The sequence below is a fragment of the Rhamphochromis longiceps genome, linkage group LG15, assembly GCF_057381845.1.
Source record: "Rhamphochromis longiceps isolate RC_006_pf linkage group LG15, R_longiceps_female_GT1.1, whole genome shotgun sequence".
Lineage (NCBI taxonomy): Eukaryota > Metazoa > Chordata > Actinopteri > Cichliformes > Cichlidae > Rhamphochromis > Rhamphochromis longiceps.
In genome coordinates this window covers 15,970,450-15,992,798 of record NC_140571.1, presented here as the reverse complement: position 1 = coordinate 15,992,798, position 22,349 = coordinate 15,970,450, and the positions used below count along the sequence as shown (strand labels likewise).

Here is a 22,349-nt window from a genome sequence, read left to right as displayed (position 1 = left end):
AATAGACCTGCAGGACCATCCTATGGATGCCACGCTTTGCCTCTCCTAGGTGTGAAATGGAATTAAATTGTAGTATCAGTAGAGGGCGATAGTTTATTTAAAGCCAACAAGTTAAACTGACCAAAGTAGGAATGAAGTACAATCCAGGCTCCTTCTATTCCACGTAATATTAAGCTACGTGGCTGATATGTGTTTACGTGTATATGTGTTTCATTAAAAGTTCGTCCATGACTGTTTTTATGTTGCTTTTAAATACATTATCGCCCTCTGCTGGCACTGAAAGGTACTGCAACTTAAGCATGCCTGTCCATTTCATGCGTAGGAGAAGCAAAGCATGACATTCACGGGATGGACCAGTGGGTCTATTACACACTTTGTCAGTATACTGGGTTAAAGTACTTCAGAAACTGCTGATCTGCTGGGATTTTCCCACAAACCCATCTCTAGGGTTTAAAGAGAAAGCATTTGACAACATCTGTTGACTGTGATACAAAAGCAGCAATCACTCATGAAACAAAGGTATGCAGAAGAGCATCTCTAAACAAGCTACTGATCAAACCTTTGCACAGATGTGCTACAGTAGCAGAAGACCATACTGGGTGCCACTCCTGTCAACTAAGAACAGGAAACTGAAGCTACAATTCATACATGCTCATTAAAACTGGACAACAGAACCTTGGAAAAACATTCCCTGGTCTATGAATCTCAATTACTAAAGTGACATTCAGATGGTAGGATCAGATTTTGGCATACAGCATGGATCCATCCCGCCTTGCATGATGGTGTAATGGTGTAGACAATGTTTTCTTGGCACACTTTGGGCCCCTTAGTACCAGTGAAGGAATGTTTCCAGCACCTTGTTAAATCTGTGCCTCAAAGATTTAAGAGCGTCCAACCAATTAATATTAAGATGTACCTAATAAAGCGCCCGGTGAGTACATTCTGTGTATATTTTTATTTCTTAAATTAAAGGCTCCCACAAACAGCTTGTCTGCATCTTCTTCTAAAATCTAAGTTCCCCCCACTCAGTTTAGGGAACATTTGGGGAACTGAAAACCTGATTTTGAATGAGAAGTATTCTTTTGTGACCACAAATGCTGTATATTAAAAGAAAAAATGCTAATTGTTTGACATGGAAAAACACGAAAAGAAGCACTAAGCTGCCTAATCACTGACACGCTGTGAGTGTGGTTTGATGAAATTTTGAAAGCACTCTGGAACATAAGCAAACAACCCCCACAACTGCCTTCATACAAAAAATGAAATGTTTGAAACATTTGTCTATATCTTTTTAAAAAAACATAAATGTTCACAAAACTTTTCTACGTTCTTAAATATTGTGTTTAATGCTGAATTGTTTGCTTGTGGTCAGGAGCCATTAGACAAAATCTGTTGGAGGTTAAAAAAAACTGCTTCTGGGTCCTGGCAGGACATAGACTTGTTTCATGTCACTAGTGGTGGGGGAAAGTCTCCTGTGACAGGCGGATATCAGACTTATCAGTAAAAACAAACATCCCTTGCAGACTCAGTGTCTTCATCTCGTATATGTCCAAACACAAAGAAGAGGAGCTGACACATCCAGGCAGTGTGAATGAAGGAGTTTGACAAGCCTGAAAGACTGAAAGTCTTTTGTATAAATATTTCCTCCATCCCTCCAGTCCTCTGCGTCTTGGTGGCGTCCGCAGCACAGGTGCAGCCTTCAGCACACAGACAAATGGCGCATGTTATTGAATGAGACAGGCTGTCAAAGCTTGATCAAAGCTCCTCTGATCCGAGCAGCGGGCTGACCATCCGGGAAGGAAGCAATGACCGACTGTGGATGGGACTGCAGCGAGTTTCAGCTCATGTTTGGGGTGTTGTACCCACTGATATTGTGTACACACACGCACGTATTATGAAATAAAGAAACATGTTGATCTACTAATGCCCAGTTGTTGGGAGGTGACTTCTGCTACTGGCTGAGAAGGCAGGGAGACATGTACTCCTCCAGATGGTGACAGCTCACTACCGCCACTGGAGCCTTCACTCCAGCTGCTCCCCTCTGAGTCATACCAGCTTCGAATATGTGTGTGCGCGCGTGTGTGTGTTTAAGATTTGGCAGGTGCGAGCATGTATTTGAGAGCATTAAAGTGGCAGAAATGTGTGAGTTTATCCATGCGGGTGTACGCTTGATTGTCCGTATGCATATGTACACATTTGTTTGTATCTATAAGTCTAGGTGTGTTCCTGCTTGTGCGTTCGTGTGTGTGTGTGCCTGTGTTTACTCTGGGGCACAAGCTCTGCCTATTCAACCTCCTTCTCCCAGGCTTGAATTAAAGTAACGCTGTCTGCCATAAAAGTGAAAAAGGACAGCTGTTAGCGACACGTCTCAGGCCCCATCAGGCGTCCGCTGTCAAAACGCCAACGCACAACCGCGCACGCAACACCCTCGCTCATTCACTCGCTTGCTTGCTTCTTCGTCTTCCTTGTGCCCATCCTCACACTGCAGCAAAACCTTACAAGGGGCTCGTTCGGATGGCGGTGCCTGCCACCCACTCGTGCCACGCTGACATTCGAGAGCATTGAAAAGAAGAGGAAGAGGGAGGTGGTAAAAGAGGAGGAGGGCATTAAAGTTGTGGAATGAGGGAGATGGAAAAGTAGAGGGGTGTGTGTGTGTTTGTGAGGGGGGGGGGGGGGTTGCTAGCCAGAGTATTTACAATAAAGCCAAAGACATTAAAGAGGAAGCGAGCTTTGCCAAATTACAAAGGAAAAGCAAATAGAGCGGGTGTGAAGTCTCTGCTGAAAAGTCATCATTTCTTTACCTCCTTCCTCTCCTTTTCCTCGCCTCTTCCGTCAATCTCTTTCTTCCTTCCTGGCTTCCTGATTGCATCTACCTTTCAGCAAGATTGGCTCTCAGGAAAAACCCTTATCACAGGCCCAGACCTCAGTATTAGAGCGGGGGAACCCGAGTGGCTGACTCATCCAGCAGCAGGGAAAGAAGGCAGAGATGATGCTCTTTCTGGCCCCTGTGCCTTCGGATTAACAACCTGCAGTAGTCACTCAGTCCAATGGCATGTACAGTATGACTCAACCACCTCACAGACAAAAATCAGCTTTCAAATTAGGGTGCTATTCTGTCAGTGTGTGTGGGTTTATGTCTTAGCTGTTTCTCGGTCCTGCATTGATTAACTCGGGAGCAGACACCTAAGTAGTTTCACAGCAACTACCAACATCATTAGCGGCAGCAGGGGATAATGACCCGCTGAACGGATTTCACGTGCTGCTGATTGCACCCGGCACTGGGGAGTGTGAAATCACGACAACATCCCGAGAGGATTTTAGAATGAGCGGAAGAGGTGATGGAGGCTCGCCGATCCCAAATACAAACAGTTCTGTTCTGCCAAAACTGAAGGAGTGAACACAGAGAACAGAGTCCAACATCAACCACAGAATAAGCTGCAGGCAGACATTTAGACGTAGAAAATGGCACCGCGTTAAAAAGAGGGTTTGATACAGGCACCGGTATAATGATGAAATGCAAAGCTAGAGAACTGGTTTGAATGTTATCTGTTTATTTATCTTCCAAGAGTGCCTCTACCACTTAATACATTAACACTTTCCCTACCAGAGTATTGTTTTCAGCATACCACTCATTTGTGATTCCCTAATTATTCAAGCCTCCTCACGGCATTTTTGTTCAGGGAATATATAAACACATAATACCCTCGCCTGTCACTTCATTATGTATACCTGTTCAGCTGCTTGTTAATGCAAGTATCTTGTCGGCCACTCAATGCATGTATTCATGTAGACATGGCCATTAGAAGATTAGGAATTGTTGTATGATGGTAGGGTCAGAATTAGTTGTAAACACCATGAAAGCATGGATTCATCCTCACTTGTATCAACGGTTTAGGCTGCTGGTGGTGTAATGGTGATTGCGTTTCTCATTTTTGGACCATTCTCAGTAGATCCTAGTAGATCAGCAGCTTCTGAAATACTAAGTCCAGCTGATACGAACAACCATGTCACATTGAAACCCTCTTTCTTCCCCTTTCTGATTCTCTGTTTGAACTTCAGCTTCACCCCATTCCTGCAAACGTAAAAATGCTTTGAGCTGCTGCCATGTGATTGGCTGTTAATGAGCAGTTGAATGGTGTACCTAATGAAATGGTCAGGTAGGTATGTTGGGTTTATGGAGGCTTATTGTGCTTTTGACTGAGTGCATTTGGGCAGTCCCTGGAAGAAATTTGTTTTCCATGTCCGAATCAAAAATTTGATATTTGAATGCCAAAATTTTTTTTTAAAAAAAAATCAGAAGCCACATCCTTGGCCACGGCCATTTTTCTACTTTGCCATTTTAAAGAGCGTGATCAAATCCACTCCAGAACTGAACTGCTTCTATTCTTGCCCATGCTTCAAGTCTTGATCACGTTTTATTTAATGGCTTTGCAGTTTTTACAGAATCCTGCTGGAAAACAACACAATACATGACACAGATCATTTAAATGACTCTGCAAATACTTCTTTCACCTTGAGGAACTACAGAAATAGCTTTCAAATTTGCAAATAGACTCTGTATATTTTTATATATTTTATTTATTGACTCTATTTAATTTGTAAAATATGTGTATACACACACACACACACACACACACACACACACACACACACACACACACACACACACACACACACACACACACACACACACACACACGTAGAAAAACATTTAGTATACACATCCAGAATTTTTTATTTTTTATTTTATTTATTTATTTATTTTTGCATATACTATTATATATTGTACATATATTTATTAGTTTCAGATTTAGCCATTCGTATATTTTGCCTGTTTATGTTATTGTATTTTGCACAACTCTGTTGCTTGTGAAGCTCGCACACAAGAATTTCACTCGCATGTGCTGTACCAATGTACCTGCACATGTGATGTGACAATAAAAAGTGATTTGATTTAATAAAAAAACAAAGATAAAATTCAAGCTAGGAGCCTCAGAGTGGCAAAAACAATGACCTATGCGTTCCTAAAAGAACAAACCCGCACACTGAGCGCATTAAAAACATAAAAACATGCTGCTCTACAAAAAAAAATGAGCTCATCCTTCAGACAAGATACTCATAGTGCCAGCGAAGCCTTCCGAGAGCTGTCCTAGCAAAGACGCTGAGATCACGTCTTTCTCGACCCAGAATACACCCTCTCACAATAACCCCAACTTTTAAACTCTTTCACAAGTTGAAACCAAAGTTTTCCCACTGATTACTTTGTTCCATCTCAGTGGTTCTGAATTACTTTCACAATTTAAATTTTCCCAGAAAGGATGAGAGCAGAAAATAAATAAATAAATAAATAAATAAAAGCATTTCTGTCCACAGTCTTTTCATTTTTATCCATTTATTTATTTATTTTGCTGGTTGGAAAGAGGAAAAAGAAATACAGCTGTGAAAATGCTGTTGTGGTGCAAAAAAACAAGGCCAGTGTTTGCCACGTTTGCAACCACAACCAAAAGCAGACGGGATGGAAAAACACAAGCGGCTTTCAAACGGGTTCAGCTCATTAAAAATAGAACAGACACAAACACACATGGATGCACGTGCACACATGTGTATACACACATACACGCACACACGCATGCACAGCACGCCACCCACCATCGCAGCATGCTGTTTACGAGTGGAGCTCGAATGGACAGGTAGTGATTAGATGCAACAAAGGAACAACCTCTGCATATCTAGCCTGCAGTGTAGTGCTCTGTGTTTCTGTGCGTGTATGTGTGTGTGTGAGTTTCCTCAGCATTTACCTCGTGCACTTATACACAGATGTACTTACTGGTCCATCCATAACTCTCAAGAGGCTGCCTAAAAAGCCTCAACTCAGGGATGCATGAAAGGATCTTTAAAAAAACACAGAGAGGCACTATATTGGGAAGACGCAATATAGCACTAATAACTTTCCAGCATAGCCCCATTAATGTAGCGGCTTGGAAAGAAAACAAGGGTAATCTGTGACCTCCGGCTTGACCGAGGCAAACAAGCTGCAGACATTTGCTTGAAAAGCTTTAATTTATCTGTTTAATTTTCTTCTAAACTCTCACAGGTTGATACTCTTTATTACAAAGGTCCCTGCAGTTTGGCTTTTAAATGCTTTATGGCTTGGTTAAAAAAGAAGGTTTTGAATAACAGTTCAACATTTTAAGAAATGCATTTATTTGATTTGAGAAGATGGGTTCTACAATTGTATCTGTCCAACAGCAATGTAACCTCTTGTGCAGGCATGAGTTTGTGTCAGACTTTTAACAGATGGGAATTTTACATGGCGTCTGCTATTTTCACAGGCATGCTAACTAGAGATTTAGCCCACAGCCACTGAACTGACATCTCATCTGGAGCTGCGTATCTTAAAATCTTGCATGATTCCTACGATTAGTACAAAAACATGTTTTTTATATGTTGCGTTCATTTTATATGATGCCCGGCATGACGGAAAACCCCTACAGGTCTCAGAGTGGTGTCTCGTATTCATGTAGTGTAAAGTACGCTTGCCCTATTTTTATGGAAAGGGTAAAAAACAAAAAAAGGGATTTATAATTTGTTTTGCCTCAGCGTCTTGATGACTTGTGCTCACTGCCGGGTTTTACATCTTACATCTAGTTGTAAGAAAGGTAAGCTTGCACGTATCTCTGTGATGCCAGAAACATCTGACAGAACAAGCCAAAGAGCCCAAAATCACAACCCAGAGGAACCAAAATATCCAGTGCAATGTCCCGATGACTGGTGTCATTTTTAGCCTGGCGATTCATCTTACATGCACCTTTTTTTTAGAAATCCTTCAAATTACCCTTGATATTAAGCTTCAGAGCTGCTTGTGTTGTTGGATTTTGTTATAGTAAGAGCAGAAACCTTGTACTTATCTATGTGACACCAGCAACTTCTGTGTGAAGGACCAAAAAGCTCTCCAGAGAGTGATCCGTACAGCAGAACGCTGCTGCAGGATTGCTCTCCCCCCGCTTCAGGACACCTACACCAGGAGATGCCGGACTAGAGCAGCGCAGATACTGAAGGACCCGTCCCATCCTGGCAACAAACTGTTCCAACTTCTGCAATCTGGTAGAAGGTTCCGCATCTTCTGGGAAAGGACAGAGAGACTCAAGAGGAGCTTCTATCCCCAAGCCATCCGTGCCCTAAACACACACACCCGCCCGCTCACATCATCTATAATTGACTGAGACAGGACTCTCTTCCAGACACTCTAAACCAAGGCACAATGTACATTTCAATTCCTTTAACTTTAAATATGTTTATATTGTCTATCCTGTAAAATAGTCAGATGTCTATTCATATTAATGTACAGAATTCACCTGCTAGCTGCTACTACTGCACATTCACCCAGTGTATATACTATATGTATGTATATATATATATATATATATATATATATATAATGTTCTTCCTCTACACCCCCCCCCCCCCCCCCCCCAATTTTTGCACATGTCGAGGAGCGTGTCAGACTACATTTCACTGTGTGTTATACTTGTATAACTATGCATGTGACAAATAAAGAACCTTGAACCTTGAACCTTCTAAAACACATGTTTGAGAATTTTATCCAAACCACTCTTATGCAGGGGTTATGCAAAGGTTAGCAACCATTTAGTGAATACTGCTGTATTTTTATAGACTGTATACAAAAGACGGATTTCTGGGTCTGAAAATTAACAAGTTTAGCATTATAGTTCTGTGCTAAACACTATTTTAGCTCACTTACCAGCTATATTTTAGCATTACCATTCTTCGTCATTGGCTTTCACAGTGGCTTCTGTTCAGAAAAAATCTAACTCTCACTTTAAAATTCATTAAAATGGTGTCACTTCCATTGACCACAAACTGACCTACAATGCTGATTACTATGTAAATGTCCAATTCAAGTCAAATTACAAAAAAATTGAGTTATAGCCGCTGTCATATTAGGCAGGCTTCATCACAATGAGGAATAAATCTGGACCAGCACAACCTGACCGCTGGTGCTGAAGAAGGCAAAGGGGAGGAGAAATAATGGGGTTAAGATAATAAGATAGGCTTACTGGCCCCTGGGGGAGCTCTCAGAGCTTCAGGATAGAGAGACCTACAGACAGTGTGGGAGAGAGAGGCTGACTGGTCAGACCACAGAGGACAGTGGAGAGCATCAGTCTGTCAGAGCAACACTGTCCACTTCAGCAGGTCAAAACTAAGTTCTCGCCTCTTCAGAGCAGCCTCTCTCCCACGCCGCTTTCAAACACATCCTCTCTGTTGCTCTAACATCTCTCTATCTATAATGATCAGCCAAAACTCCCCTTTCAGAACAGCTCAGGGAATCTGAAGGTGCCCTGAGGTCTTCGTAGTTCTCATCATTCTGGCTTAGGGGACACTCCATAGAATTGCAACAAAAGTCTGTTAATTTTCCAGCTGTTTCAAGCCACAAATAGTCATTTCTCAGAAGGAGAAAAACAAAGTTATGTAAATATACTGCAAGTTTTATGTATCTGCAATCGATAAACAGCACCCACCACAGTGAGGTCCCAGCCAGAGCTTCATTTTGGCAGCATTTTACACGTGTTTATTGTGGAGAATTCCTCAGACTGCCAACAGGATGGAATTGCACAAAAGTACAGACAGTTCTGTTTATTTTGGAGCTGGATGGGTCAATAATGTTGCTGTTTGGAGGGGGAAGGAGGAACACTATATGGAAAAAAGTGCACATATACAATAAACCTAAAGGAGCTACCTAAGGAGTTTGATAATGATCGTGGTCTACTGCTTTGTGGTTCAACTTTGCATTAACAGTAGATCAACTGAGAGTTGATCATGGAATATGCCACAATGGTGGTGGCATCCTACTACAGTACTACGCTTGAATTCAGTGAGCTCTTTCACAAATTAAACCCATTCATTCACAAATGGCTGTAAAGGCAGACTACGTGACCACATGGTTGATTTTATAAACATGAGACTGAAAACCTGAATTCAACGATTAAAAGATGTTGCTCCTATATGGACAAGAGATTGTATCCATCTCATGCTGATCCAGTTTATGGGTATTAGTAGTAATATTTTTGAACAGCTTGAGGTTTGTCTCATAATTGTGAGTTTAAATGACTCACTCTGAATGCCATTGATGTCTTGCATATAGTAGGCTATATTTTTTGTTATCTACCTTGGGACTAAAAATATAAACTAGCCATTTTGCTAAAATCTGTAATGTTTCTGTCTCATGCAGTATTTTGAGACTAATGTCCATTAACGGGCGACATCTCTATGAAATAAACCAGTTTAAAAGAAACCAGAGTTGCTATGGAAAAGGATGGATTGGTACAAAATGGCCAAAGAAACTGGACTGAGGGACTTCCAAGTGCATCCAAGTTAACAGCTGGCAGAACAAACGGGGAAAGCCCCTGTTTGTCCTCTAGGTAGGCGTTCCTATAGCGATGTAATATTGCGTGAAAACTATGAATACACGTATGAATATGATCACAAGCAGCAGATCTTTTTGTCAATCCTCTGACTCCCACAACCTGCCATCACTGTTCTGGAAATGTTTCAACGCAAACAATCTTGCCCTTGTCGGAGTCACTCTGGTGTCCACCTTGCCCCATTTCGGCACCATTTATCCACCATGTTGACTTTGAAAACTGTTCACTAACCTGCGACAACATCCCAGACGCTGACAGGTGCCTTTGCTATAACATAAACATGGCCGTTTGACTCATTTATAATAGAGCAGCTGCCCAGTGTTCTATATGTATTATTAGCATCAAATAGAAACAATAATAACTGAAACACAGCACAAACAGCGACTACCACACGAACGAGCAGAGAAAAACCTTCCAGTTGGCAAATTTAAGTTCAAATTAAACGGCACTGGAAGACTTCAGGAGAGCCTTTTATTTGTGTTCTTGCCAAGAATTAGATGAGAAAACTGATATCACTCTCATACCACTGGCAGCCAGTCTGGATTAGGAAACAGGCAGCGTGGCTCTGTCGCAAGGAACAAAGTCCACAAAGCAGCACGAATGAAACTCAATAATTGACATGTATCGTGTTCATTTGAGCTGTGGAATAACCAAGCTATAAAAACTACAAGCTGCTTTTGTGCAGATTAAATGAAGAAGACAGGACATGTTAATTAGTGAGCTTCAGAGGAGTAGGAAGATTCGGTTTACCTTCAGATCGAGGCCGAGACATTATCGCGGACTAACTGAGCTTTTTTAAAAGAAAACAAAAAACAAAAGTGCAGAAACATAATGAATACAGATCCCTCCCTTTAGGGCACAAAGGGTCACTGAATGACTTAATGACTAAAAGAAAAAGATCTGTGGTCTTCAAAGTCACCAGAGTTCAAGCCAAGTGAACACCTGGCAGGTCACGTGTTGGATAACTCTCTCCACCACCATCATTAACACATCAAATGAGTGAGTGCCTATTTATAGCTCATATCCCAGTGAGCATTTAAGCTCATATCTGGCCTCTTCATGACACTTTATGTTGTTCTTTCTTTAATCTGTATATATCTAAAAAGATCTACTTAAAAACAGGCTTAAAAAGACCAAGATATAAAGTGCAGGATACATTCTGAAACTTAACAGTATGAAGCACCTTTTAATCGCCTTCTCTTCCTGTATAATGAGGGTTCTTAATGTGCATATATTATTCTGAAATTATATCCAGTCGCAGTGGGTTTGATGGAAGAAAAAAAATGTCATCAATCATCCTAAAAATCTAAAAACTAACCCAGACTTTTGTTTTACTGCCTCTCAAGGACGTCACTTCCATCACCGCTCACCGAGACAGCGGCATAATAATTTTGCTCAATCTTTGGCTGTCAATCATGCTTTTTAAAAAGCGGTATCAATCTTATATTTAAAATAAAACCCTTCACACTGTTATTCATCCGCTAGAGTATTCTGACAACGATTTTTTTTAAACTCCTTGAAACTTTAAATCTGTTTAATCCACCCGAGGTCTCCTCTGCGTTGGAGCTCCAATGTGTCGCTATGCAAAATTTACATCTCCATCTCCAGGGCCCTGACACATGAGCCCGGACAAGAGAGGGACAGGGATTGCGAAAGAGGAAGAGAGAGTGAGCGAGAGAGCAGGAGCAACGGAGTGTGAGAGATTTCAGGACATTTCATCATTTAGACTCGAAGGCATCTCGCAGATATGGTGGGGTGGGGGGGATGAAGAGGTAGGGTCAGACTCTCAGGTGGGTCCTGATTTCTCTTTAACCCCATCACAGCTTGCTTATAGGCTACAGGTGACCTGGTTTCCTATGCAAAAAGCGAGCAGAATAGACACGGGGCTACCCCCCTCTTATTTCGGCACAGCTGCTATAATTCAATTAAAGCTGTGACACAGAGGTGAGGACAATTGATGCCTCCTATTAAAGAAACACCCCGTCAAGATTAATTACCCCTCGTCGACTGGTTAAATGGCTTTTAAACTGTAATCTTCCTGAAATCGTAATAACACCATCGGTAATCTAACACAAAAGGAAAAGCTTGGGATCTGTTTTCATCTGAGCCGGATTAATAATGGTTCATTAGTACTGGTATTAATTAAAACATGTCTACTGTAGGCCAGTGAGGTGCAAAACAGAGAGTGGGAGGTAGAGGGAGGGGGGGTGGCCCCTGCATCTCGTCATGTTTCCGCTGCTGCTCTATTTCTCTGAAATACTTAAATCAGAAAAGTGGGCGAGCACCTGCAATTTTGTAATGAGCTCATTAAAATCCGTCTACACCAGCACGCGCTCACGTTTGTGTTTTTTTGACTGTCATGTTGAAAAACATACAGATCAGAGCTGCTCTTGCTTAAGTATTCGTGGTGGAAAAACAGCGTTATCATGCAGAGTAATTAATCAGTGTTACAGGTGCATTCCGACAGGTGACAGTCCAAAAATCACACAGAAACCAATGTGTAACAGTCGTGAATGGACATTTTGGGAACCTGAAAAGATTCAAGATTATTTCAAATAAAAAAAATAAATTAAAAAAAACTCCTGATTGATCTGTTTGGAAAAAAGCTTTTACAGTAACGCCATAGTCACTGCAGCGGATTTCCAGCCAAGAGGTTCCCCGCATGGAACCGTGTCAGCCTTCTTCTGCAAAATACACCCTTTTATCTTTGACAAAGTATCAGAGAAGAGGCATCATTCCTAACAGCGCTGCATCAGTAAACAGAGAGCACGGCAAGTGCAGCCACATCACGTACAGATGAGCACATAAACACACATATTCACACGCAACCAAAAGCAGCTTTGTAATCCAAATCAAAGATGCAAACAGTGAAGCAGTACCTTCCGCTCGCGCAGAGCTTCATCCTGAAGACCGAGAGATAAAAATCCTGCTGCCGGAGCCTCGCCGGGGATGGAGAAAACCCCCTCTCTATATGCTATCTGGATTGGTTTACCCAGCTTTCCCTTAAAGCTCGGAGAAAACCCCCAACACATGCACCCACCCCACCACCTCCTCCTCCACCACTAAAACTGTCGCTGCCACTAGCACCACGCCACTCCAGCAGTAGCAGCAGCAGCGGCAGCAGCTGAGCCAGGAGGAAAGACAAGAGGGAGTGAGGGAGAGACTGTGCAAGAGTAGAAAGACAGAGAGAGAGAGAGACAGGAAGAGTGGGAGGGAAGGAGCTTAAAGGAAGAAGACAGGGAGAACGTGGGGGCGTGATGATGGAGTGCTGAAAGATATGTGCAGAAAAGGAGGGAGAGTGAGAGAGGGAGAGGGTGAAGCTTACCTGATGGTGTCTATGTTGTTCATCACTTCGTCAGGCATCTAAAGGAAATGACAGCATGTTAGTGGAGCGGACCCATCAAACTGGCCCAGAAGCTGCCAAGTGGAGCACCGTTGCAGCACAAACACCCTCCACAAAAAAAAGAAAAGAAAAAGAAAGAACGAGAAAAGAAACATACATATTCAGCAAGCACACTCTGTGTTTCCCTATGTGTTTGTTTATGTCCCCACACTCCCCCCCACTCACATCCGTGCTCCCTCATCTGCTCCTCTTCCCTTTTTCCCTTACTAGTGAGAAATCCCATGCAACGCTCATCAGACTGCGGCCGGATGTGTACATCTGCGCTCACTTGAGGTGAGAAGAGAACAATCGTACCATACCGGGAGTGCGAGGGGAGAGAGTGAGAAAGCGAGGCAAAGGAAAGGGGGAAGAAAGGGAGGGAGGGAGAGTGAAAACCTCCATTGCAGCCAGACTGCAGATACATGGCAAGCCCCCCCATGAGGGATACTGGCAGCGACTCAGTATCTCTGTCGAGGTGCTGAATCAGAGAGAAGGAGCACAGAGGGAAAGAGAGGGAGGAGGATGTGGAGAGAGACATAGAAAGAAGGGGAAACAAGGGGGAGGTGGGGGGGGGGGGGGGGGGGGGTGGAGAGTGGGGAGAACAGGTGGTTCAATCTGTTGAATCTTACATCTCAAGTCCTTGGCTGTTAAGGAGAATAGGTTTTATATGAATCGGCTGCTTTTTTTCCATTTTTCTTTTTTTCAGAAAGCGATGAATTATGCATCGATTTGAGAATATTCCCCCATCTCCGTTCAAATTTAGGCCCGATCGAGGGTGGTATCCACGCTGTTATGTTATCATGTTTCATAATTTGACGAATGCTAGAAAGCAGATTTTACCATCTGCACTTAGGGGAGACGTTCATCCATATTTATCTCCTGTAATTAATGAAGGAAGCAGTCGTTGCGAAGAGATTATTTGAGTCAGATTACCAACAAAACACACCTTAAAGCGGGGGGTGGGGGGAATGCGTGTTCAGTGTGTGTGTGTGTGTGTGTGTGTGTGTGTGTGTGTGTGTGTGTTTATGGCTACAGATGATGAACTTGGCCAGACTTGGGAGAGGTCTAGCCGGATTTTGTCATTCACATTGTCTGTGTAACTTGTTGGCACTTATATTGAATTGGGCTGCAGTATGCATACATGTGCATGGCTGCATCTGTGTGTGTGTGTGTGTGTGTGTGTGTGTGTGTGTGTGTGTGTGTGTGTGTGTGTGTGTGTGTGTGTGTGCACAGCAGAAGGTCAAGTGCAAAGAATGTTTCATTACAAGTACAAGGACTTGTGTGAGGAGATGAAACTTTGCAGCGACACACAGACACTCACACTGAGATGAACGCCAACAGGCTCACATGCCTGCCTCTCAGCCCCCACACACCACCCACCTTTTTTCAAGCAGTTGCTAAGGTGACGGCAAAGGCTGAATTTTAATCAGACAATAAATTAAGGCAATGTGACCTTCTCCTTTATTATTAAATGGGAGCGACACAGAGTTTGAAGATCTGTCAAGTATGTTTTGTTTTTTGGGGGGTGAGAAATGCTAAAAAAAAACAGACCCCAAACCTGGAGATGTAAAACAATAAGCTTGCACGCTTTCTAGTCAGCAAAGCGGTGCACATTTAGCAACTAGGTAACCTCAGCCAAGTGCTTCATCATCCTCATCATCCACCACTGACATGGATGTCATGCTGAGACTGCAAAAATACCCTCGCTGGTTGTAGTAATTGCTGATTGAGCCCTCAGGCTTGTCCTCCCGTGTAATGCACTCTAGTGGTGTAAGCCAGTGGAAACACTGGTTGCTACTCGAGAAGGAAACAGTTGTGCAACAAGGTTCGCTGCTTTCACAGCCATTTTAGCAAGGTTATGTTTCAAACTGAGTAAATGATGGATGTCAAAAAATAAATGCGAGTGGGCTGAGTCAGTAAATGACAGCATTGTTCAGTTCAAATTGTTTGTGTGGAGGAGTTGCTAATGGGTAGAATGCTAATGAGGAGTCCCATAAAAGTCTGCTTATTGGTCAGCATGAAGCAGCGCTCCTGTGCAAACTTACAGACACATCAGTATACCCAGTCTATTGAATCAGCTGAGGATGTCTATGTGGGTCAGCAGGAGAAATCGTACACCCACAGCTCATTCTTGCTCCAAATGATTTACTATTAATTGGAAGCTTTAGCACAGCAGAACTTGCATGGAACACTCATAATGTCATCACCAGGATGACATGCTTTGTCTGCTCTCTGACTACATATTCTAGGTTCAATAATCACCAGTGAGGTGACAACTTTAAAGAGCTTGACTTGGGCGAACCCAAGTCAATTGCAAGCCATATTTTTATAATTAGCAGTAAACTGAATGACTCTGTGTAAGACTCTGAGAGACTCATCGCCCCAAAGCTCGAACTTCTTCTAGACCTAGAGGCGTTTCAGTGGTCATAACTTTAAATGTTTTGCTTTTATCCCAGTGTTCTTTTCAGCAAAATAATAAAAAGCCTGAAAAACAACTGCATATGAGTCAAATCAACACACTGAATAACTAACAGATGGTGGAGAGCAAATCAGAGCTAAAATTAGCGCATAGGTTGGAGGTCAGAAACTCAATTACATTTAAGGTGTCTGTGTGGTGTTTGCAGTTCATTTCTACTGCCCTCAAGTGGGCAAAATGCTGGAATGACTATTATGTTTTGTATCTTTCGTTTTGTCTTATATGTGTATGCAAGTAGGCCTCTATATAACATACAGACTGTAAAATGGGATAAAGGCAGGAATGTCAAGTATATGAATGTTTTTCTGGTTCAGATAGCGATAACAAAGTTCTGTAGTGGGGCTATAAAAGTTTCTTTTTAAATTTTCTCCCTATAACTCTTGCTTTAATAATTTATTGTTTTATTTATTTTTATAGCATTCATTTTATATGCAACTGCTTCTTGGATTATTCAAACAAAACTCCACAGACTGCACTAGACAAAGACATTGTAACTCTGTGACATGCCCGTGCTTACTTGAGCTCTTTACGCTCTTAATAATAGAGCAGAAAAATCAGGAATGGCTCACTCAAATCATACAAAGGCTTGATTTACTCAGACGTCTCTTCAAAAACTGAGAGGAACAATTTCCGTTCCAATCACAACATATGTTCAGAGGCCTGGCCTTGATTAAAGACTGGGAAGACTTTCATCACTCACCATGTTGATGCCCCTGGGCAGAGAGATAGATCTGTAGGGGTATCTGGGGAAGTCATAGTGAAACTCAGGAAAGTGACTCTTCATCTTAAATCCTTGACTGAACTCTGGAGGAGGTGGAATCACATATTTCTCATCTATTTGTTCTGGTGTGTCTGCTTTTATCTCCAGGTCATGCAGCTCATCGCCCTTCCTTACAGTGTCGATGTCCGTCTCCAGATACTTTTTTTCTACCAGGTCAGGAGAAGTCCGCTCTTCTGGAGTCTTCTGCTCGGCTAAAGGGCCTTGTTGCTGGGCCATTGAGCAGGGTAGCCTGGGGCTCACCACGTGGATCTCTGCTTGAGGCTGATCAGCATTTGTATTGGTGAAGCCAGAGGGAGATGCTGGTTTTCCAAATGCCTGCAGGCTGTTTGGGTCAAGCACATTAGATGTCACCTCATCCAGGAACTGGGAAAACTTCAGTTTGGCTTCAATCTTTTCCTCCAGTACACACTGTGGTTTGCCGCTTTTAGAGCTGGTGTGTGAAAGTACAGAGCCCCTCCCTTGATGCAGATTTCTGCTGTGGCTGTCTCCTCCCTGCTCTGCCTGTGGATGTCCTCTGCCATGAGGCCTGCTAGAAGGAACTGGTCCAAGCTTTTCAGACTCTCTGTCTCCTCTGAGTCGAGTCTGAAAAGCTTCCTGGCTCTGCTTCTTGATAGACTTGTGCAGGATGCAGGTCACCCCAGAGTTCCAGCTGTGCAGGCTGTCAGTGCCGTCACTGCTACTCCTGCTGCCTCCTGGACTGCTGCTTGGATCGCTGGGGCTAGATGGCTGACTGGGAGAGGACTGGTTAGAAGCAGGGTCTATCAGCTCCTCCAGCCAGACTTGATCACCATTGAACATGGGGGTAGCCGGACTCAAGGGGGCCCATGACTTTGAGAAATGCTGGCCCTTATTTGCTGTGCCTCTCTGAGAGAGGGAGCAGGCTTTGCTGCCTGTCCCATCCATCGGCTTAAGTCCAGTCTACACAGATGTGTCCTCTCTCTAATTGTTTTAAATGGCAGATGATCCATGGTCCAATGGATAGCTCCAATTTTAAAGAGTTCTAACCCAATCCTGTCTCACTATTGTGTAAGCAACCTCACAGCGATCCAATACATTTCACTCTAGGCTGAACAGATGGCCTCCTTCAGTGCCAGGCGAACTCCCTGCTATCACAGGCAAGGGCATCCATAGTCTGATTGATTGATTGGTAATTTTATTTCAACATGTGAACAATATACAAGTACATTTAGAAAAGAAATGAGAGAAAAAAAAATATACTATACAAATTACATACAAAAAAACATTCTGATTAATTTACATGTTGAAAGGGAGTGGGAAGAAGTATACACTTATTTAATCCCACCCCTGTCCCATATAGTCTGAGGCCACAGTCAAATACACTGAGAGTCACAGTTAATCTGCAGAAGCTCCAGGTTTAGGTTTACTGACAGGGAATTTTCATAAAATCCTAGCCAGTGTCTTTACTATTTGAGCAGACAGTGCTGGTCTTAATTAGACTGTCTATTGATAGCAGAGCAGGCAAAGCTTTTTCAGCTTTTTCCAGGTCAGTGGTTGTAGAAGAGAATTGATCCAACTGAGCACATGGCAGCTGACACACACACACACACAGACTAGATGGGCTTGCCGAGTAATTGATTGCTGGGATCTCATTAATATCTCATTAAAAGAATAGTCGTAATCATTAAGAAATTCTAAGAGAAATAATAGTAAGTTGGAATTTGAGTTGTCTGTTACAGAATAATGCCAAAAGTAAAAAAGTGAATTTTAGAAATTGTTTTGCAGTGTGCAATTATACTGCTTTATTCAATCTATTCCTCTCAAATGTCTCTGTGTTATGTGTATATCCCATAGTGTATGTTAGAAGAAGGACCTGCATTCCAAAGTCCTGATTTTAGCTTTATGGCTTTTACCATCAATTAACATTAGCAAAGCATCCATATAACATAGATTCAAATGCCTGCTAGTTACTGGTAACTAACAGGAAATAACATGCAAGACTTTCCATCATCAAAACTGCAGCAGGCTTTTACTAAAGATAAATGAAGAGGAATCTAACTATAATAAAAATGCACCAAAAAACACACGAGAATCGGTTTAGTTAGCTACCACACAGCTGTTGGCTCCTACAGCTTTACTGCATCTGTATGGGTTCAAATTGTGGTCATAAATATTTTGTACTTGTAAATCAGGATTTGTATGTGTAAAAAGAATTTGTGTGTGCCTAAAAAAGATTTGTATGTGTAAACAGAATTTGTGTGTGCGTAAAAAAGATTTGTGTGTGGCCAAAAAAATAAGTGTGAAACTCTGCACTCAAGTTTCAAGTTACAAGTACGAATTTTGACCCTATTTTTCTTCCTTTCATGTGATTGGTCAATGTCATGTCAATCACAAATTTAACTATCCAATCAGAGCACAGATGGGTTTGGCTGTCGGAGGGGTGCTTTATGGAGCTTCAGGTCCTTGAAGGGAATAAATGCCCTTTTACATGCCAGCCCAGCATTTTCCTTCATCACCAGGAAGGAAAACAGTCTGTGGTGGTTCGAGTTTGGTGATTTTTGTTTCCACAGGTTTACGTGCTTAATACAGGGACCTCCAGAGCCTTTTCAACAGCGCTGCGGACCTCGGGAGGGGGGGGCAGTGTTGTGGAAATGACACAGTCTTCACTAGTGGGGATAGTTACAAAGCTTTCTTCGTTATGAATTAGCGATACATGTTTTTATTGAACATTTAAAGAACCAGCAACAAAAACAGAAATTCTTGTAGAGGACATAAAGTCAGGGATAGAAACGGCAAGAAGCAGGTGCATCTAGTACAGGTAGAGCTACTGCAAAAACCCACAGAGCTCAGCTGCCAGTGCGACAAATTCTGGATCTTTGGCTTTTAGTTAGCAGTTAGCATTAGCAGCACATCCTGCGTCCGATGTGAAAGGACCTTTATGCTGCGTACTGGGACTCACAGCCATGGTCCTGGGTCAGCCCTGACTTTGTGTTAAACTAATCCTAAAGTAATAATGGTATTTCTAACCACTGATATACCACAACTTTATCCTTTCAACAACTGTACTGTAAGTTAGGTGACCTAGCTTCTATCGGATAGTTATATAGAGATCCTCCAGCTTCAAACTGTATTACCCTTCAAGGACCTGCAGTTCAAAAAAGCCCCCTCCGACAGCCAAACCCATCTGTTCTCTGATTGGATAGTTAAATTTGTGATTTACATGACATTGACCAATCACATGAAAGGAAGAAAAATGGGGTCAAAATTCGTACTTGAGTGCAGAGTTTCACACTTATTTTTTGGCTAAGTCCACACACAAATCTTTTTTACGCACACACAAATTCTTTTTACACATACAAATCCTGATTTACAAGTACAAAATATTTATGACCACAATTTGAGCCCATACCATACCCATACCCATACCTGCCTGTGGTCCCTGAAAATAGTAATGATGCAAATTTTAAGTGTTAATAAAAGTTGCTAGCAGAGTGGAGTGGAGTATAAAGTCTTACAAAGGGATGAAGTAGCTACAAAGACAGAAACCAAAACTAAGGAATTAGCTTACCTTATTAGCGTAACAAGCTTTAGCTTAATAAATATACTAATTTGTTGTTTTACAGGCGTTTCTTGTCTTCTCTACTTCTCAGTGGCCAGATGTAGCCTGTTAATTATCCAATTGAGCCAAGCCAAATGCTCTGAGATATTCATAGTGTTAAACTGTAAACAGAGCTAGATGCTGTCTTTATGCTAAGCTAACCTAAACTCCAGTTTACCAGCTGTCATAGTGAGAAAGGCAGGGTATATCATGGACGCAGTTTCCACAGTCATTAATAAAAATGTAGTTACAGGCACAGTAATAGACAGTATCCAAGTCTTTTCTCAACTGTAGAGGGGAAAAAAGTTTTATTTCTAAAAAAGAAATTTAAATGTCAATACTTTTAATGTCAGTTTTAAATGAGAAATTCTGATCTACGATCCCTAAATACTTAACTATTTCAGTTTTAAACCCTTAAACGATTTTAATCTTAGGAACTTTTTGACAACAACTTTTTGTTATTTAAGAAAATCATTAACTTGGATTTGCCTGTATTTAATATCAACTCAAGTCATGTTAAATAGAACTCTACTACATCAAAAGCAGACTGCAGAAATTTGAGGGTTTGTACTCTGGTGTAAAACTCTGCAGAATCAAATATGTGACAAAGGAGCAGCTGAAAGTCCTTTCTATTACAAAGATTATTTGGAGTGGGGGAAATAGTTATTTGATACCCTGTTGAATTTTTATGTTTGCTCGCATCGAAAGAAATAAGCAATGTCTAATATTTATGGTAATTTTCATTTAATGGAGAGAGACAGAAGATCAACCAAAGTACATCAAATAAAAGTTACTCAAATCAAAATTATATCCAATATTCTGTGGTACCTGGGCCCGATCATTGACCCCCTCAGTGCAGTGGAGTTGTTCTGTACCCTCAGCATAAAACAGGCCCCCTGATATGCTCATTTCCCATCCTGTCCAAATCTTAGCATCTTCGACTCTTTCACCTCAAGTTCCACCCCTTTTTTTTGTTAGTGCCCCCATCTCTAAATCATTCCTCACAGCAGGTCTCACTACCCTCTTGTAAACCCTCCCTTACACTCTTTCTTGTATCTTGAGTCACAAATCTCCCCTAACACTCATCTCAACCCTGCCTGCACCCTCTTCCTCACCTGTACTTGTACTGAATAAATCCAAAAAAGGAGATTCTTTTTTTTTTTATTACCAAATGCGATTTTAAAATTGTCCGCACATGTATATACAGTAAAATATGCACATTCGTGTGCTGTCACACTGCTGCTGTCAGAATTCCTCTTTAAACTTCTTCACATTTTGTTGTTGCACTTCATTGTCTTCTAACTCTCAGGTTAATCATTTTCTGATATGCATGTAATCTATGTCATGAGGACAGCTTTCCAATATTGGAGCATGTATTCTTATGGGTATACTGTAGCTGTAATGTTCATCAATATTCAGGTGGTTATATAACTACATCAATAACACCTCTATTAGTCTGTGCATGGGTGGAGTGTAAAGACTGGCAAGTGAGTGTTTGACAGATATAAAACACTGCATTAAAGTGTACAAAGTTGTTCTGAAAATTAGTCTTACAATACATGTTCAAAGCTAGGACCCAGGGCAGGACACGGCATTTTTAACATGCGGTTGTCTTCTTGGCTGGAATAGTCAAAGGCATTATGGTGTAAATTAATGTCTGCGCTTACAACAACAGCAGACCTTCAGCTTGTCCAGCTTGCAAAGTCTTTCTCCAAGATTTCAACTTGGGTCAGACAGAAATAATACACTGTGCTGTAGCCAGATTGTTATGGAGCATCTTGTTGTGCTGTAGCCAGACTGTTACGGTCTCAAGGGGTGTCATTAGTGCTGCATCCGATATGTAGGGTTTTAGCCATGACTGGGTGGCCTGCTGTTCACATGTTTTCCCTCAGACTTGGGCCCCACACCCCGTCTACTGCTGCATCCCATTGGATTTACCCATGGGACCACCCTGTCTCCTAGGAGCACCAAGCCTTCAGCAAAGACATACCTCCTCATCATTTTCTTCCTGCTCCATCCCTCTTTTCCCCTCTTTCTTCAGGCCTTCTCCATTGTGCTGCCATTTCTCACCATTTTCAGACTTTCCAGACAGGCTCAGGCTTCTTCTATGATAAATGTCTTTAATAATCTCTTTTCAATCTCTGGAGGAGGAGAGGGGTGGGAGCCAATTTAGAACTATCGCCCTGATGGGAGAGACTGTCAGCCCATGGCTGCCCAGAGGTAATGGTGCTGAAATGGATTCCTGCTACAAGCGCAGAGGTGGAGATAATTGGTGATGCTTTCTTCCTCACTAGTTACACTCTGCTTTCCCTTGCCGGCTAGTTGTGTTGCTGCCTGGCTGGGTTGAGCCCCTGCCGGGACCACACTCTGTGTCCTCTACTAAGCCCGGAGAGCAGTCTAAATGCCACAGCTGATCAGCACTGACCATGAAGTACTATGACTGTACGGCGTTCATCTGTTACTATGGCTGATCTAATACTGCTCTCCCTTCTGCCCACGCAACCTCACGCTAAACACTGGTTGGACGAGAAGCGAGTGTGATGCTTCTCAAGATGACAAAAGCCAGTTTAACTCGTAACTCAATTACATGAAAAAGAAATGCAGGGTACATGCATCAAAGATGTCAGTGACGAAGAGCGGGCCATTCACTCGGGCCAGATAAATCTAAAATACTAGAAGAAAAACAAATCTTTTATTTCCACTCTGCACTA

At 42.1% G+C, this 22,349-nt stretch overlaps 1 protein-coding gene across 1 annotated transcript in view; it reads right to left on the bottom strand.

Moving 5' to 3' along the window:
* Nucleotides 1-16,880, bottom strand: part of LOC146652447 (brain-enriched guanylate kinase-associated protein) — a 39,783-nt gene extending 22,903 nt beyond the window's left edge. The window contains exons 1-2 of the mRNA XM_085381517.1: nucleotides 16,002-16,880; nucleotides 12,769-12,806 (exon numbers count right to left, since the gene is read on the bottom strand). Of these exons, the coding sequence (XP_085237643.1) occupies nucleotides 12,769-12,806; nucleotides 16,002-16,880 (917 nt within the window). The remainder of the gene's footprint in view (nucleotides 1-12,768; nucleotides 12,807-16,001) is intronic.
* Nucleotides 16,881-22,349: the final 5,469 nt, after the last annotated feature.